Source organism: Tetrahymena thermophila, assembly GCF_000189635.1.
Source record: "Tetrahymena thermophila SB210 genomic scaffold scf_8254515, whole genome shotgun sequence".
Taxonomy (NCBI): domain Eukaryota; phylum Ciliophora; class Oligohymenophorea; order Hymenostomatida; family Tetrahymenidae; genus Tetrahymena; species Tetrahymena thermophila.
Window position 1 is genome coordinate 99,024 of NW_002476290.1, and position 17,754 is coordinate 116,777.

The 17,754-nt window shown below is 22.4% G+C and overlaps 5 protein-coding genes across 5 annotated transcripts; 3 read left to right on the forward strand and 2 right to left on the reverse strand. All coding sequences in view use genetic code 6, as the record gives it.

Moving 5' to 3' along the window:
* Positions 1–486: 486 nt before the first annotated feature.
* Positions 487–3,168, reverse strand: TTHERM_00721430 (hypothetical protein; the record flags this gene model as incomplete). Its single annotated transcript, XM_001031875.2, has 1 exon — positions 487–3,168. Exon 1 carries the CDS (start codon positions 3,136–3,138, stop codon positions 487–489), a length of 2,652 nt encoding a protein of 883 aa, XP_001031875.1. The 5' UTR covers positions 3,139–3,168.
* A 573-nt stretch (positions 3,169–3,741) lies between these two features.
* On the reverse strand, positions 3,742–4,797 carry TTHERM_00721440 (hypothetical protein; the record flags this gene model as incomplete). Its single annotated transcript, XM_001031876.3, has 1 exon — positions 3,742–4,797. The coding sequence occupies one exon, from the start codon at positions 4,795–4,797 to the stop codon at positions 3,742–3,744; it is 1,056 nt and encodes a 351-aa protein (XP_001031876.1).
* Positions 4,798–5,460: 663 nt separating this feature from the next.
* TTHERM_00721450 (ser/thr phosphatase family protein) lies at positions 5,461–8,879 on the forward strand (the record flags this gene model as incomplete). Its single annotated transcript, XM_001031877.3, has 4 exons — positions 5,461–5,955; positions 6,430–6,696; positions 6,751–7,175; positions 7,412–8,879. The coding sequence occupies 4 exons, from the start codon at positions 5,461–5,463 to the stop codon at positions 8,877–8,879; spliced, it is 2,655 nt and encodes an 884-aa protein (XP_001031877.2).
* Positions 8,880–9,439: 560 nt separating this feature from the next.
* On the forward strand, positions 9,440–11,193 carry TTHERM_00721460 (hypothetical protein; the record flags this gene model as incomplete). The annotated part of the gene is made up of 4 exons (XM_001031878.2): positions 9,440–9,999; positions 10,094–10,145; positions 10,279–10,647; positions 10,729–11,193. 4 exons carry the CDS (start codon positions 9,440–9,442, stop codon positions 11,191–11,193), a joined length of 1,446 nt encoding a protein of 481 aa, XP_001031878.2.
* A 1,262-nt stretch (positions 11,194–12,455) lies between these two features.
* TTHERM_00721470 (cyclic nucleotide-binding domain protein) lies at positions 12,456–17,741 on the forward strand (the record flags this gene model as incomplete). Its single annotated transcript, XM_001031879.2, has 5 exons — positions 12,456–12,897; positions 13,074–13,202; positions 13,431–14,387; positions 15,119–17,022; positions 17,508–17,741. 5 exons carry the CDS (start codon positions 12,456–12,458, stop codon positions 17,739–17,741), a joined length of 3,666 nt encoding a protein of 1,221 aa, XP_001031879.2.
* Between the last annotated feature and the right edge of the window lie 13 nt (positions 17,742–17,754).

Here is a 17,754-nt window from a genome sequence, read left to right on the forward strand (position 1 = left end):
TGATATTGTGAGTTTAAAAAAAATCAAGTAAATGATTTGATAATTAAAATAAAAAGTTATTCTGGAATGATAAGAACTGTTAATTTAACACTATAAAAATATAAACTATTAATTATTAAACTAAATTATTGGGTAAAAATTAATAATAATTATATTGTACATAAAAAATTACTAAAATTATTTTATATAATTTCTTAAACTTAACTTATAAAAAATAAATTTAGAGCTTTTTTGTTTATTAAGATCACTCTTTTGAGAAAAATAGCAAAAATTTTTAATTTATTTCTTTATAATTTCTATTTAATAAATTTATATTTTTAGTTTAATTTTTTCTTTATTAATTAATACAAAATATATTTTTTACTTTTCTTAATATTTCTTTTTATACCACAACTCATTTTTTAGTGTGCAGTATTGGATTGGATATGCATGGAGTATTTAAATTTTTAATTATATAAAATGATAGTAAAATGTTAATTTATAAAATCAGTATTTTACAATTCCTTTTTAGAATTGTTTAAAGTTTTTTAGAAAATCGAGATATTGTTTATTGACTATTTTTCTCTAAAACGAATTAAGCTTTTAAAATTATTGGCTGTTTTCAATAACTATGTTTTGTTCAAGTGTTTAAATTTTTTAATCTTAGATTACATTTTTCATAATTTCTTTCTTAAGCAAATCGAATTATTTTTAATCATTTTAAGATGTTGCATCTGTTTCGTTTTCTTTATTTTGACATGTGTTCAAATCTGCCATGGAGCCATACTTTTTTAGCTTTAAATTTGATAAATTGGGATTTTATGATGATTTTTATTGATCAAGTGTTCTTTGTTTGATATAATTTTTGCTATCAGCTTTGCTAATTTCAAGATTAGTTGAAGATTAACTGCTTTTAAGATGGATTTTGCTGAATTTTTCAGTTGAGAGAGATTATTTTTATTATAAGGATACTTCTTCTGAAATTCTATTGAGTTTATAATGTTTGTTTTTATTTAATAAATGCTAATTTTCAATGCTATTATCTCTGCTATGATTATTAGCAATTTCTTCTTTTTATTCTAAACTTATTTTGCTATAAGAGTTATTTCTAATGATTGTTGAGGCATCTTCTAGAGTTAATTTCCTATTAGATTATGAAACTTACTAAGCAGGGTTTTAGCTTAGGACTATACTTTAATTATCATTTTTTATTGTTTCTAAAAGATTTTCAGGTTAGAATTATCTTATGCTGAGTTTTCTTTGTTTCTAAATAGGAGAAAATTCTCTATATTATTCATGCATTTTTCCTATATTCATATTATTTTCGTTGCTCAAATTATCATTATTTATAAAGTTTTTCTCAAACATGCTATTTAAATCCGAGGAAATTAACTATGATGTTACTTTTTTAGGGGAAGAAGACTTTTATTATTTATTTTAAATAAGTGACTATTGTCTTTTAAATAAAAGATTTTGATTGCTATTGTATAAAGGAGAACTGTTTATAATTTAACTGATATTTGAGTTGGTATTTGCAACTTATGAGTTGTGAAATGAATGTTTTTGTGATATTAAATTACTCTACACAGCAGTAGAAAAGAAAGTTAAATTCTCAGCTGATGAGTGAATACTTTGGTTTCTTTCATTTATCAGATTATCACAATTATCTTTCTTGATTTCTATACTTTATGTGGATTTAATTTTAATTAACTAGTCTTTATCTTATTTATCTTATTGTACCTTAGAAACTATTTTTTCATCTTGCACTTTAGAGCCTATTTTTTAGATCAACTTTTGAAGAAATTTCATGTTGCCTTATTTGGGTTGGATAATTTTTTCGGGTTTAATTACATTTTACGTTTTTTCTTTTTATTAAATTTGAACTGTATCTTCTTCTGTTTCTTTTACACTGTGGATATCCAAAAGTTTTTTTTTAAATGTTTAGTTTTAGAAATTTTATAATAAATTTTAATCATTTTATGTTGTCTGGTTTAAATTTTAGCTCTTGTAAAATAAAAATTTGTGCGATTAAGTTGTATTCAATTTGTTCACCAGGCTGTTTTATTAATTTTAAGGTGTTGAATAACCAATCTGAGATGTTTTCATATTGTTAGGGGAACTATCTTTTAATTTTATCTGGAGCATTAGTTTATCTTCTTAGGATTTAAGTTATAGTTAATCAGATTGCTATGTTAAAGAAATAGATTAATTTAAAGTAGAATATTATGAAATCTTTGCATTCTTACAGCTGCTTGGCCTAATTACAAGCTTTTAAAATGAATTTTTTCTTGATTAAGGTGTTTCCCCGTTATTTACTGAAGTCAAAGATTCTTAGTTAATGTTTAACTGATTATTTGGACTCTATATCTTTAAATTTAATATGAAAGAATTTTCATTTTTAAAACTTGTGTTGTTTTGACTTATTGAATTATTATTTATAACCATCCGAGACATAGGACTAATCGCACTGTTCCTTTTAATCGTGTTATTTATATTAATAGCAGAAACGGGTCGCGATATTATTTTTTAAGAGTTAATTTTTGTAAAATTGTTACTATTATCTTAGGCTTATTCAACTACAGTTATATTGTTGTTATTTGTCTGCCTTGAAAGCTTTTTGGAGACTAAGCCTCTTAGTATTGAGCCAAATTTTTAAATTTTTTACTATTTGAGCTTCTATACATGAATGTTAATTGTACTTTTATCTTCTTAGTTTGTTTGCTTTTCAATAGAGAGCTATTTATTTTAGATCTTAGAACTAATATTTATTATGTCTTTATTTTTAGATTCTTAGTTTTCATGATTACTTTTGTTTGTTATTTATCTTTACAACGAGTTTTATTGTTGAGCTTAATTTTGAGTGGGCTTCTAAAAAACTTATGAAAGCTGTGGCTCATCTATATGGTTCAGAGATACAATACTTGTACATCTTTGCAAGTTAGCTTAGGAAAAATTTCTTTTTTAATTGCAATAATTTTATATAAGAGGATGACTTGCTAATTCTTTCATATTTTTAAATTCTTGGCTTCTATTAATCCTTTTAGGAGTGGGACTCTTGTTAATTAGCATTTATTATTTGACCCATATCTTTGTTTGTTCAAAGTTCAAAGAATCGCCATCTAAATAATTCTGTATTTGCAATTAATTTTGCTGAATCATATTGCATTACAGCCCTTCTATATTTTAATTAATTAAAAATCTAATTTTTTAACTTAAAATTAACAAAGTAATTGCAATCTATTTGAATGTAATTTATGTGTAGATTTTGATTACTTGCTTGATATTATGCGTGTTTTTTCTATCTTATCTGTTATTTTGTTTAATTGAATTGCGGTGCATTCCAAATACTGATACAAAGATATATCTATATTTTTATAAAATTTATTTTTAGGTTCAATGCTGGCCACTATTTTTTCTATTTATTTTTAGATAAAAGCAATTAAATATACAAATTAGATAGCAAAATTATTTTCAATTTTTCGTATTAAGTAACAAGTAATAATTAATCTAATTAAAATAGAGACAATTTTTATTTAGAGAGAAATAAAGTTTATGGACTGAATTAGCTTTATAATTCAGGAGACATACAAATTAAGTGGATCATATTGTTTGTAGAATTATTTTTTTAAACTTTAAATAAGAATTTGCATCAAAAAGTTTCATTTAAAATAAAAAAATATTTATTTATTTATTAATAAATAATTTTATTTTGTACATTTTTATATAGAATAAATAAATGTAATTTTATTAGTTTTACAGTTTTCAATTCCATTTTTTAAGAATTTATTGCAATTTAATATCGTCATTTGAAGTGCTATCATCTGTAATCTTATATGTTTTATCTTTTTTTTAATTTTTTTATCCATAATTTGGCTCAGATGATTTAAAAAACTCTTATTTTAAGTTATTAGCGATTTAGAGTATGTCATCATCATTATCTTCTTCTTCCTCCTCCTCTTCCATTTAATTTAAAATATTTAGTTATTAATTTAAATTAAAAGTGTTATTTGTCTTTTTAACATCTTCGTTAGGATTGCTTTTAGGAATATTTTACAATATTTATTGAACAAAAAGATCATCTTCTTATTCATCCTCATCATCTTCGTCATCACTGTCAGGAATATCAGGAATCACAATTTTTTTATTTTAATTTTCAAATTTATTTTGATTATTAAAGCTTATGTTCGAAAAGGAATTACTATTATTATTGTTGTTAGTATTTGATTTTTGCAAAGAAAAAGATTAAATAGTCTATTTTACATTATTAAAGCTGTTAGCTTAATTAATTTGATTCCCCTTTTTAAATGAAAAATCTTAAATATTGTTGAAATTAGCTTATTGCTAATTTGTCGTTTGAATACCTTCAGAGTTTTCATTCTTGAATAAAAATGAATTACTGTTACTATTTTAATTTTCTTTTTGTTAATATTTCCCTTTTTGTTATTTCATTTAATTGTTGTTATTATTATTTTAGTAATTATTGTTATTATTATTTTAGCTTTTATTGTTGTTATTATTTTGGTAACTTTTATTATTATTTTAATAGTTGTTGTTATTGTTATTGCTGTTTTTATTTTAATAAGTTTTTTTGTCATTTTATTCTTGCTAATTATTTCCATAGCTTGGCTTGTTTTAAACATTTAAATCTTTTTGCTTTTAAGTAGCTTATTTATTTTGAATATCAACTAGTTTCTTTAAAAATGTTTTGTATTCTTCGCTCTGAATTTCATAAATAGTCTAGTAAGAAGCCAAATTTTTTACAGCCACAGAAGAATTTCCCCATGGCTTAATTACAGCTTGTTGCTGCTTTTGATTCATTTGAACAGATTTTCTAAAAATAAAATCTAGTATTAAAATAAAAAATATTGTTTTTATTATTAATTTGAAGAATTAATTATCTTTCTTGCTAAGTTAATTGTTAATTATTATTTTAATTTCAAACTAACCCGTATTTCCCGCAAATTTAATCAAAATTTATCAATAATAATTCTAATTAGTTTTTCTTTCGCAAAAGTAATTTAGATAGTTCTCAAATCAAATCAAAGTAGCTGACTACGCTAAAAAATAAATGTATTTCTATTCAAATTTGTATTTAAAATATTTATACATTCCTTTATTGATTTGCTTCATATTTAATTTTATTTATTTATTAATTTATTTTATTTATTTATTGATTATTTTTTTAATTTTGAGTTAAAAATATTTTTTTTACTTTTAATTAGTATATAGTTTGTGACTTTATTTTCCAAAAAAAAATATTTATTAATCAAAACTTCGGATTATTGTTAAATTTTGAAAATTACTTCCTAATAAATTATAAAGAAAATATTTATTTATTTGATTAGAGTATTTACTTAATAAAGATACATATTATTTTGTTTTTTAGATTTACTGCTAAACATAAATTATTAATTAATTATTTGATAATTCATCTATTTATTATTAAGCCAATTATTATTAAACAAGCAAACTATCAATAAGATGAAAAAAAATAACTTTGTTTTAACTTAGGTCGAAAAGAAAAATGTCTTTAAAGATTAGGAAAATACTTTTAAGATATTAGTTGCCACTGATAACCATGTAGGATATAAAGAAAACGACCCTATTAGAGGGAACGACTCTTTTGAAGCTTTTGAAGAAGTATTAAAAATAGCAAAAAGCGAAAAAGTAGACTTTTTACTTTTAGGAGGAGATCTTTTTCATGAGACCAATCCTTCTTAGCAGTGTTTATATAAAATGCTAAATTTATTGGGTAATTATGTTTTAGGTGATGGCGAAATTTTGTATGGGATATCGAATTATAATGATGTAAATTTTCAAGATTGCAATTTGAATATAGAATTGCCAATCTTTGTCATCCATGGTAATCATGACTACCCTTCAGATGAGTATGGAAATTTAAGCGTAATAGACCTTCTTCACGCAACAAAATACCTCAATCACTTTGGAAAATTCTCCAACATTGAATAAATAAAGGTATAAAATATTTTAATGATTTAATCAATATAAAATAAATTTATTTAATAAGAGATAAAGCTATTTATTGCCAATTAAAGTTAATCATTGTGAGAAATTAAGAAGAAAAAAAATATTCTTAAAATATTTTATTAAAACTAATTTAAAGATAATAAAATAAATAAATTTTAGAAAATTAACACAAATTTAATTTATTTTATTCAAATTAATTTACCTCAAAATAGTTACTTTATAAAATATTAAGAAGAGTTTTATATAAAATTAACAAATACTTACCAATCAGCTTAGTTCCAAATTAATTATTTTATTTAAATTAATTATTTTTCAATTAAAATATTGAAATTTTAATTATTTAATAATGATGTCCTGAAGATTGAATCATATAATATACAGAACTTATATAATAAAAAGAAGAAAAACTAATATTAATTAGAAGGTCTCTATCTAAATATTTACTTTTGAAATAAAAAATAGGTTACTCCTATAATCTTCCAGAAAGGCAATACAACAGTAGCTTTGTATGGAATTGGATACTTAAAAGATAAATACTTTCATAAAATGCTTGAGGAGGGTAAAATAGAGTTTGTTAAACCTGAATAAATGGGGTATAAGGACACAGTGAATATTTTAGTCATTCATTAAAATAGATACAAAGGAATCAGATAAGGACAATCTTACAGAAATTGTGTGCATCCTGAATAATTTCCAGAGTGGATTGACTTTATAATTAGAGGTCACGAGGTAACATATTAATTAAAAATAATCGTAATCCATATAATTTTTTTTAACTGAAAGCATGAATAAAAAGATGATATAGATATTATGAAAGAATGTCCTATTGCTACTATTTAACCTGGCTCTACTATATTAACAGCAATAGAAGATGTTTAGGCAACACCAAGAAGAGCTATATTATTTGAAATAAAAGGCCTTGAAGCTAACTTTTAAGATATTACTCTAATTTAATCATATAGGCCAGTTTTATATGAGCATGTTGAATTAACTAGTGTAGTAAAAAAAGCAGGATTCGATTTAGATAATGAAGTACCTGCAGATTAGGCTGTAGAAGAAGTTCTATGGCAATTTATTTAACAGTCTATCAACAATTTTAAAATAGTCTTGAAAGAAAATTTTCCAAACAGTCCTCATTTATTTGCTAAAAAACCTATTTTAAGATTTAAAATTGAGCAAAGCAATTTTGATGTTTTTAACTTTCAAAGGTAAATAAATGCTTAAAAAATTATTTCTTAAAAGCTTGTTTGAATATTTTTATTATCAAAAATCATTTATTATTTTCATGATTTATGATTTTTGTTACAATCCAATCAAAGATTAATTTAATTTTAATTAAATTTTCAATTTATTCATTCATATATAAACTTTTTATTTAAAAATTTTCTTTAAATTGTACAAATGCTTTTTTGTTTTAATAATGCTTATTAAATTAAATTAAAAGAATAGAATCTAAACTGTCAGACTTGGTTGCAAATCCAGGTGAAGTGCTTAAATTTTGGAAAAGAATAATAATTAATCCTAAAACTATTAAAAATCCAAAATTAGAAGAAGATTTTATCAAAACTTTAAAAGGAAAATCAGATTTTGATACAATAGGTAATGAAACTGTCAAGGATATTAAAGAATTATATGAAGATAGGATTAAAAAAAATAAATCTATTTCATGCCTGCCGAGCAGTCTTATAATGGATACCCTTGAAAAAGTTAATTTGAGGAATAGAAACTCTTCTATAGAAGACATAATCAAGAATTTACAAAATAAATTACAGGAAAATGTAGCTGTTTAGGAGGAGAAAGAAATAAGGAAGGTTAATGAACAATATCGTTAATAAATGAACAGCGTTTTATAAAAAATATCTACTAATATTGATGAGAGATAAAAAGATAAAATAGATCTTGACTTAAAAAACAGTGATAAAATTATATACAAAACTTTGATGAACAATTAATTTGATGATCTGAAACAAAGTTTAAATGAGAAAATAAGGACAAAAGTGGCTGAGCTATTCATTCAAGACTTTTAATAGGATGGAGATAATGATATTGATATAGAAAATAATAGTGATGGCTAATATAAGGAAAGTAGTACAAATAAAAAAAGTTTGAATTCTGATTAAATGGATAGTGAAGAAGAAGATAATAAAACTAGTAAAGTTAAAGGACGAGGAAGAAAAAGAACTGAAAATAAATCTATCACAACGAAAAAGTAAGTCAAGGACTTTGAATTAGAAGATAATGATTATGAAAATGAAAATATACATGATGAGGAAGATGAAAATTAAATTTCATAATAGAAAGGATTTAAAGGCAAATTTAAGAATAGCAAATTAGCCAAAGAAAAGGCAAACTAAAACTTGAAAAATAGATAAGAAATAAAAGTTGAAGATTCAAGTGATCAAGATGAAGAAAAAATTGAAAAAGTAAATAGAAGAATAAAAAAAAGTGATAATAAAAGAGATTTCAATGCTGAAAATGAAAAACCTAATATGAAAAGTGGGTTTAAATAAAAAATGACATACGCTCAGTTATTCAAGAAATAAAATAGAATGGATTAAGAAGAAGAAGAAGACTATGAAGAAAATTAATAAAGTGATGAAGATGCTTCACAGCAATCAGATTGTGAATTTGGGTTAAATGGAGAGAAATAAAAAATTAGTTATAATATTGCTCATATTTCTGAAATACAAAAAAAGAACTAAAGCAATAAGTCTCTTCCATTATTGCAAGTTCAATAAAAGAAAGAATAAAGTAGTGCTATTAAGATAGAGAATTCTAGCAATACTAGGCAGAGTATTTTAAGCAAAAAAAAGCCCCAAGCACCACAAGATGAGCCAAGAAGAGAGTAAAAAGAGCTGGATATAAGAGAATTGATGATGAAAAGAATGAATTAAGCAAATGTTAAAAATTGAATTATTTTTTAGCAGCTTTCATTGATTGATTAAGAGTTAAATTATTTTAATAATATTTAAAATAAAAACATTATTAGGTAATTACATTCAAATTATACATTTAAAATAAATGAAAATAAATTGCTTTATACTAAATTAATTTAATTACTTATTGTCTAAGCTTATTAATTAATAAAAATTAATATTCTTGTTGTGTTTGTAAACTTATCAGTTAAATTCATATACCTAAATAAATAAATACCATATTTAATATAGTTTGTTGATGTAAACAAATTTTTGAACTGTTATATCTAAGTGGGGAGCTCAGTAGCAGCTTTTGCATATGTTGGTTAGGTTATTTCATTCAGATATTTATTGAATAGAATTTTTTAGTGTAAATTAATAAAATTTACATTTGTTTTGTAAATACATACTTATTAAATGCGTTATTTTATTTACTATTTTTGTTTATGAATTATTAAATTAACAAATGACATAAGTAATAGAATTAAAATTAGACTGAATGCATAATTTAAAGTTAGTAGAGGTTATTAAATTATTTAGTAAGATATAAATAAAATATGATTAGAAAGGAACAAGATAGCAGCAGAAAATCATTAGGAGAAAAGTAGAATTTGAATGAACTTTAAAGATGGCTGAAAAAAGTGTAAAGGCTATCTCAGCATTAAAGTCGGTTAAGTATATAAACTTCTCATTCGCCTAAGAAGAACCAAATTAGAGCTTTAGAATTAAAATCTAAACTTCTCTTTTCTATTAATAATGAAGTCGAGCCTCCTCAGTAAAGTCAACTTGCTATTAGTCCTCACAAAAATGAAAATGAAAAAAATAGTTTGTTTCCACCTATATATAACCCTAATTTTACCCATTTAGAAGATGATAAGACGGATGAAAGAAGTGAATAAGATTTGAAAATAGTAGATAAACTCAATTTTTTTACACCTATTCAAAGATCTTAAAACAAATTCAGTCAAAGATTAATACAAATGAAATAAGTTTAAAACAACTAAGATAGTATCCAAGCTCAAAAATCTGGAGTTAATATTATAAGCTTTACACAGGCAAGATGTTTGATATAGCCCAAATTCATGGAAGACAAAGGAAGTATGTGTATTACTGAATTGTAAATTATTGATTTGTGGAAATTTATTTCTAATTAATTTAAAAAGTTAAGTAAATATATATTTGCTTTATTTATATTATTTTTATTTAAAAAGATGGCCTGAATAAATGAAGTAGGAGCTTATTTAAGTCAACACAAAATTAGAGGTATTAATTATTTAATTAATATTATTTATCAAGCAAGAACTTTAAAAAAGAGAATAAATAAATAAATATTTTATTTGTAAAACAATGAAATGATATTGATAAAATATATTTTTTATGTGATGTAATTAATTAGGAAGGATAAGATACTATAAAATCAAGAAATTTAAGAATGAGAGAAGAAGATAAAGAATACACTTAAAGATATAAACCTAAAAAAATGAAGCAGAATGTAGAAATATTTTTGAAAGTTAGAGATGATAGATAAAATATGCAGCTTTCTGAAATAAGTCCAGAAAATGTCATTGACAGCTATGGGTTAAGAAACTAAACAAAGAATTATAAAATATCTATTTAAAAGAAATTATATTAATAACACTCATCAAAGAGCTAAGATATAAAATACAACGCAGCCCAAAAACAGTTAAATGAGTAATATCTGAATTTATCTAATACTACAGATACCAAAAGATCTAGAAAATCTACATCTTTAAGCAGAAACAATGTAAATTAATACAATTTGTTTATTGTTTCATTATGAAAATAAAATATAACCAATATTTAATCATTTAAATTATTTAAATAGGGGAGTTTTTATAAAGATAGAATGTCTGATGAAATCGAAGTAGAGAATAATAAAATCCAAAATTTATCGACAAATGAATCTAAATAAAATATTCAAGATATCTAAAACGATTCCTTTTGTTAATATTATAATAAGAGCTTTGTCAATCAAAGCTATTAAAGCGCATAATAAAAAAATAAATTTATTTTAAAATTTTCACAATCTGGAAAGAATAATACAGATATTAATGAGCAATATCTTTTAAGGTAGGCCATACTCGATAAACATTTAGATTAAAAGAAAAGCTCTTATTGGAAAAACTATGAAGATGTTTCTTAAAAAATGCAACAAATAATATAAATTAAAGATGAATGTGAATCTTTGTTAGAAAATACTCTAGGATTAGATTCTTACTTAAATAGAGTTGATTAGGACTTTAATAAAAAAATAGATAGATTAGGCAAAAAAATTGAAAAGTACAAATGAAATAATTTTCAAACAATTTTATTTATTTATTTATTCATTTATTTATTGATTGATTGTATATATTGAATTAAATTGTTTATTTAACTTTAAGCTTAGTATAATAATTGTGAGTTTATTTTAGTCAAAATTATAAATGCATGATTAACACTTATTTTTTTAAAAGCTCAAAATTTTCAGAATACTTTTCTATTTTAGGTATAAATTTATATTAAAGTAATAATTTTACAAGGATTTAAACTATTTTATAATAGATTTATAAAAACGAAGTACTCTTCTATAAGAAAAAAAGTTTTTTTTATAAATTCTTCATGATTATTAAAAAATAATCCAAATTATTTTTATAGTGGTTAGCCTAATTGCATAAATAGCTTTGATATAATCAATAATAATTAATTTTATTTGAAAAGCTTGAATTGTAAAAAAATTTTTTTTATCTAATTAATTAATGTATGACAGTTTTTGCAATAAGGAAGTACTTGTATTTCAAAAAATTAATTAATTTAAAGGTATAAGAACAAAAAACTTTTACAAAAGGTAAATTTGTACTCAATTAATTCAAATTGCTATTATTTTGTTATCTAATCAAATGATAATTAATAGAAATGCTTTAGTGAAAGAAGGATTTATAACAAAGGAAGCCTTGAAAGATTATAAAATATTGAAATGATAATATATTTGAATTAGTTTTTAGATTTATTTTTAATATATCAAATTACTAAACAAATTTTATTTATGTTTAAAGTACTATTTGTATTGCTTTTAAATGCTAGATCATAATTAAAAATATTAGATATTAAATTCTAATTTTAGCATAAATAGTCATATTTTATAAATTTTAATAGAAAATAAGAGGAAATTAATGAGTTGAGATAGTTTAGTTACTTACTTACTTATTTATTTTCTTTTGCTTGTTAAATGAGTGAATCAACTGTTTAAATGCAATTAATTTTATGCTTAGTTTAGTTTATAATATTTACTTGAGTATTTTAAATATGATATGTAAATTGAGGGTATTGAACAATAATCAATCGTATTTCAAAAGTTTTATTTAAGTTAGAAGTGGTACTAAGTATCTATCTTCTAAAAAATCATTAATTGGTATATAATTACTCAATAGGTAAATAAGTACTTTTTAATTAATTTCAATTATAACAATATTTGTAGTAACAGTAAAAAAGATAAGGTATTTGGAAGATTTGTTTTAAAATTTACACAATAACAAACGACTTGATCTTATTTACTGAGAGGATAGTACATACTGCATGTCTGATAAAACTTATAAGCCTTCATCTGAAGAATTTTTCAGAAAAAATTCCTTTTTAAATTTAGAAAATTTAAAAAATTTCAACTCTTATGATCATTTATTGACATTGATTAGTAGTGGAACATAAAAAAGCATACCTGAAGACTTAGAATAGAAAGCGATTAGACTTCTAAAGTCCATTAAATGCAATTAAGAGAATTTAACAAATTTCACTGCTGAACAAGTGGAAGAATATTATTTTTAGTTAGTAAAAAACTTCTAGTTAGTAGAGTATAAAGGTCCAACAATAATTGATCCTCAGCAAACAAAAAATTTATATTTAGTGTTTTTTGGAGAAGTGACTTTATACACATAAAAGCATAATGAAGGAATGCAAGATTATTCTCCTGAGCGATACAAATAGCTAGATTAATAGACTATTAAAAGCTTTCTAAATCTAAGTAATTTTGTTTTATTATTTATTCAGTGAATTCGAGACTACTTAATATAATTTCCACTAGAATTAAGAGAAATTCATTTGAAATTACAAGTTTTAGTAGTAGTAATCTATATTAATAATACATTCTCCATATAAACTAAATTCATGCTTAAATATTAATAAATAATAATATAAAAGACTTATAAGAAGAAGGAGAAATTATCAAAAATATTGCACCTAGTAAAGACTATTCCTAAGTTGCAACTACAAGCTAAGAAGAGTTTCTTTTTAAAAACTTTGAAGTATTCAAAAAGCTTCTTCCAGGGAGTATTAATTAATTACTTAATTAAATTATATTTTTAGTTAAATATTTGGACTCTTATTGCTAAGTTTCCCAATTATAGAATTTTGTTTATACGGATTGAGGATTAAGCGAAATTTCACATAATTTTTTAGTGAAAAGACAAATTATTCTATAACTAAAAAACTAGAACGATATTTGCTTTCCACATAAAGATTTTTTAGGAATTTCAAAATTAATTTATAAATAAACAGATTTATTCGGAGAGGTTAAATAGATACCAGAATTACCTAAAAAATATCTAGCATTTATCAGCGAAAATGCAATTTTGGCTCAAATTGAAAAGAAGGATTTAGATAACATATAGAAAATATATATGAAAGAATTATATTTTAAGGTAAATCAGCTTAAAAAGCTTTTGCCTAATGTAAATAACAAATCAATTATCTAATTAAGTAAAGACTTAGTATCTAGAAATTATGTAAAAGACTAAGTAATTTATAGTGAAGGAAGTGAATCTGATTGTATTTATATTATAAAAGAAGGATAAGTTACTTTTGTAAAAAATTATAATGAAATCGTTAAACCAACGACAGATTAAATGAATCAAGAGGGAGAAGAAGATGAAAATTCCCATTAAATTTTGATGAAGCACAAAGTATTGAAAAACTAGATTGAACTCAGTAAAATGAGTGGAGGTTCAATTTTTGGAGAAGATGAAATATTTTTGGGAACTCTAAGGAACAATACAGCTAAAGTTTCTTCAATAAATTTGGATGTGTATGTTCTAAAAAAGGAGTAGCTTTTTTAGGTAATCTCTTAAGCTAACTCTAATTCAAATTAAAACTGCTAAAATTATTTAGAAAATATGAGGAGACATTCCCTAAAAAAGTAGGATTTCTATGAAAAAAGAATATTAATTAACAAGAAAAAAATCTAAAATATTGTAGAAAACCAAAGAAAAGCTAATTCTCCTCATCTTTAAAGAGGTTTATCTGGAATTATAAATGAAGGGCTCGAGTAAAAATCTCCTAAAGAAGCTTACAGCTTTTTTAAAACTACTTCGAAAGTTGCTACAACAGATAATCACTAAATAAAATAGTACAGTCAACTTTCTTAAAATAACAGAAACTTATCTTATGAAAATCAAGTAAAAAATAACCAAGCAGATTTAAGTTAAAATTAAAAAGAATAATAGAATTCATAAACAGGTAATCATCAATCAATAATTCATTCATTATTTTAATTAATTTGGCTAAATATTTACTTTCATTACATCCTAAAAATAGTTTCTTCTACAAATTTTATGGATTAAACTAAAAATTTTAAAGATTTCCCAGTTTATTTAATCAAGCTTTTGTTGATAAAGTTAGAATTATAAACCATAAGAAAGAAAGTGATTTTATTTTTTATTAATTCTTTAACAATAAATAAAAGATCAAATATTAACAAATTGAAGGAACTAATTTTTAATGAAGTTAAAAATTTAATCAATTTATTACTAAATAATAAATAAAAATACTTTTTATAAAATATTCTAATGGCAAATTCTCATAAAAAAATTATAAATTATTTTTGTTAATTTTAAAACAATGAATAAATGATTAAAAATTTATTAATAAAACTGATAAATATTTTATGGTATAAAGAACTGCCCTAAATTTATTTCCAATGTAATGATTTATAGCAATTTTTATCAAATATTTTCATATATTCAAACTATATCAAATGGTTATTTGCTCATAAATTAAATAAATTATAAATTATTTTTATTAAAATAATCAATACAAACTCAAAAATTTATAAATACATGGGGAAAAATATTTTATGGCAAAAAATATTATCAGAAATTTATGACTAAATAATAATTTTTTGCAATTTTTATCAAATATTTAATACATTCAAATCACAACTTATTCATAATGTTAACTTTATAAATTAGATGTTTTAAATTAGTTTGAAGGAATTACTTTGAATAAATAAAGTGTAAGTAAAAAACAGCAGAATAATATTTAAAATTAAATGTAGAGAACATAAAAAATAAATAATCAAGCTAATTAGAAATAGGTTTCTGCTACAGATGAAATTTAGTAGCTTGTTTAAACAAACTAGCAATTCATGAAAAAAACAGGCTAAAATGTTAAAAAATTTGGATTTGATAATCCTCTTTTTGATGAAATCGCTAAGAATTAAATTCAAAGAATTCGTTAAATTAACGAAGATTACCTTAAAATGAAAGATCCTAAGAAGTACAGAGAGAAGCCAATGCATTAAAAAAACTAAATTATTTAAAAAAGAATGAGTAAAATTTTAGATTTGACTATTAGGAAATAACAAAATAATCAGAATCATCAGTAAGATAGCAAAGACGGAAATCAAGATGATGCTGGCTATAAATTGAAAGAAGTTTCTAGTAATATTGCTTCTCCTAGAATACAAGATGTATAAAAAATAGCAAGCTTAAACAACTTCATTAGTAGCCCAACTTAAAGTATTAGTAATATAAATAACAGTTAAACAAATACTTGTAGTAATCTCAATAAAAAGAGTGTTAACTCTTAAAACGGATTGCTATCTAGCAGTTAGCAAATACCTGTCCAGTTAAAATTTAGTCTGAAGAGCAAGTTTTTATAACACAGTGATTCTCCTACTACTAGATAAATAGACTAAAGTGATAGTCCTATTTAAGTAAATAGTTTAATCTCAAGTTATAGAGATAGTCCTATGAATAGAAATTAATCAGATAAAAAAGTTGGCTTGACTTTTAATAACTTCTAATAGAGTCTCTAAAGAAGCGAATAATAGCAAGTATAAAATAATTTAGCTCCTCCACAAAGTAAATTTAGTTAGGAAGCAAAATTACAGAATGAAGTAGAATCAAGTCTTTTGAAAGCAGAATAAAATTTAAGAAAATTAGAAGATTTTAAAATGAATTCTAATACAATTTAAAACCAAAATGAGGTTTAAAAAGGTTTAAGCAAAGACTAAAGGACTCCTGAAAAGAGGCAATACGAGGAATACTAAACTTAGCCTTTCCTAAGAAAAGTTAGTACTAAAAATATTTCTGAAGAAAAGCAGTAGCAAAACTATATTTTAAGTTAAAAATAAAAGTAAAATCTTCAAATAAAGATACCAAAAAATGATTACTGTGATGTCTTGTAAGAGGATCTAACTACTGTAAAATCAAATCAGACTGTTTATTATTTAAATCATTGCAGCAAAAATAGACATTTAGTTAGAAATTCTTCATAGTAATTTTAGTCTCAAGACTTTTAAAGTAATAAACATCCATTTACAACTGTTAGCACTCCTTCAAATCAGCTAAACTAAAAATTGAGCTATAATCAATTTTAAGATACAAGTTTAAGCTATAACAATACTCCTTTTCATATTCCAAAAAGCTAGTCGTTTGGGAAAAAAAATTTATAACTTGATACCTAAGAAGAGTCAAAGAATTATTTTGAAAAAAGATATTAAGATGATACTTTTTCATAGGTATTTTAAATTTCTCAAACTTAATTTAACTAAAATAGTAAGGTATCGTTAGCTGACAACAATTCTATAGATTAATTAAATATTTCTAACAACAATTAATAGAATTTAAAACAACCATATATAAATAATTCAAAATCTATGAACTAAATTTTTAAGTAAAAAAATCAACAGTTAAAAAACAACTATTTTTAAAAACAAAATAATATGTTTTTGCTGAACTCACCATAAAATCACCTGATTTTTTATAAAAACAATTAAAATGTATAATCTTAATCTTAAATATTCCAAAACCAGTAAAGATTCCTTTTTAAAAACGGAGGACATTTCTCTCACCGTGTCGATTCGAGTTTAGTAAATATATTTTTTTTTACAAGAGCTTTTTTATATTTTTAAAAATTTATTTATTTTATCATTTATTTTAAGTTTCTATTTATGATTAAAATTTATTAAATTTTTAACAATTTAAAATATTTTTATCACTATTTCAGCAAAAAAACTAAAAACATTGCAATATGTTAATTTATATTATCATTCCAGTCATTACTTAATTTTAAACCTTTAAAGAAGTTATTTAATTCTAAAAACCATTCATTACTATATTTAAAAATTAAGGTTTAGCAGATTTAAAATAAATTTTTTAATCAATTAAAATTTATTAAATAAAAAAATAGTTTAAAATAATTTATTTTTATCAAATTTTTCAATATCAAGTCTAAAAATATTTCAATATTTAATATAAATTAATTATTATTATTTTCATTCTATAAATTTAATATTTTAAAAATGTAATTTAATTGATGAAGCTATTAATAATTATTTTTTATTAAAATATAAAGGTTTAGCAGATTTAATCTCCTAAAGGGAAATAATAAATTTAAAATGAAATAGTAAATTTTCATACTTTAAATAAAAAGAATTAAAATAAAATTCCTTTTTAGAACCAATTTTCATAGTTATAAAATCAAAAAAATTCTCTTGTTAATTAAAATACATTTTAAATCCAACCTCCAAATTCTCCTTTATCAAATGAAAAACAAGCTCTTTACAAAATTGTAAATAACCTAAACTGATATTAAATAAAAA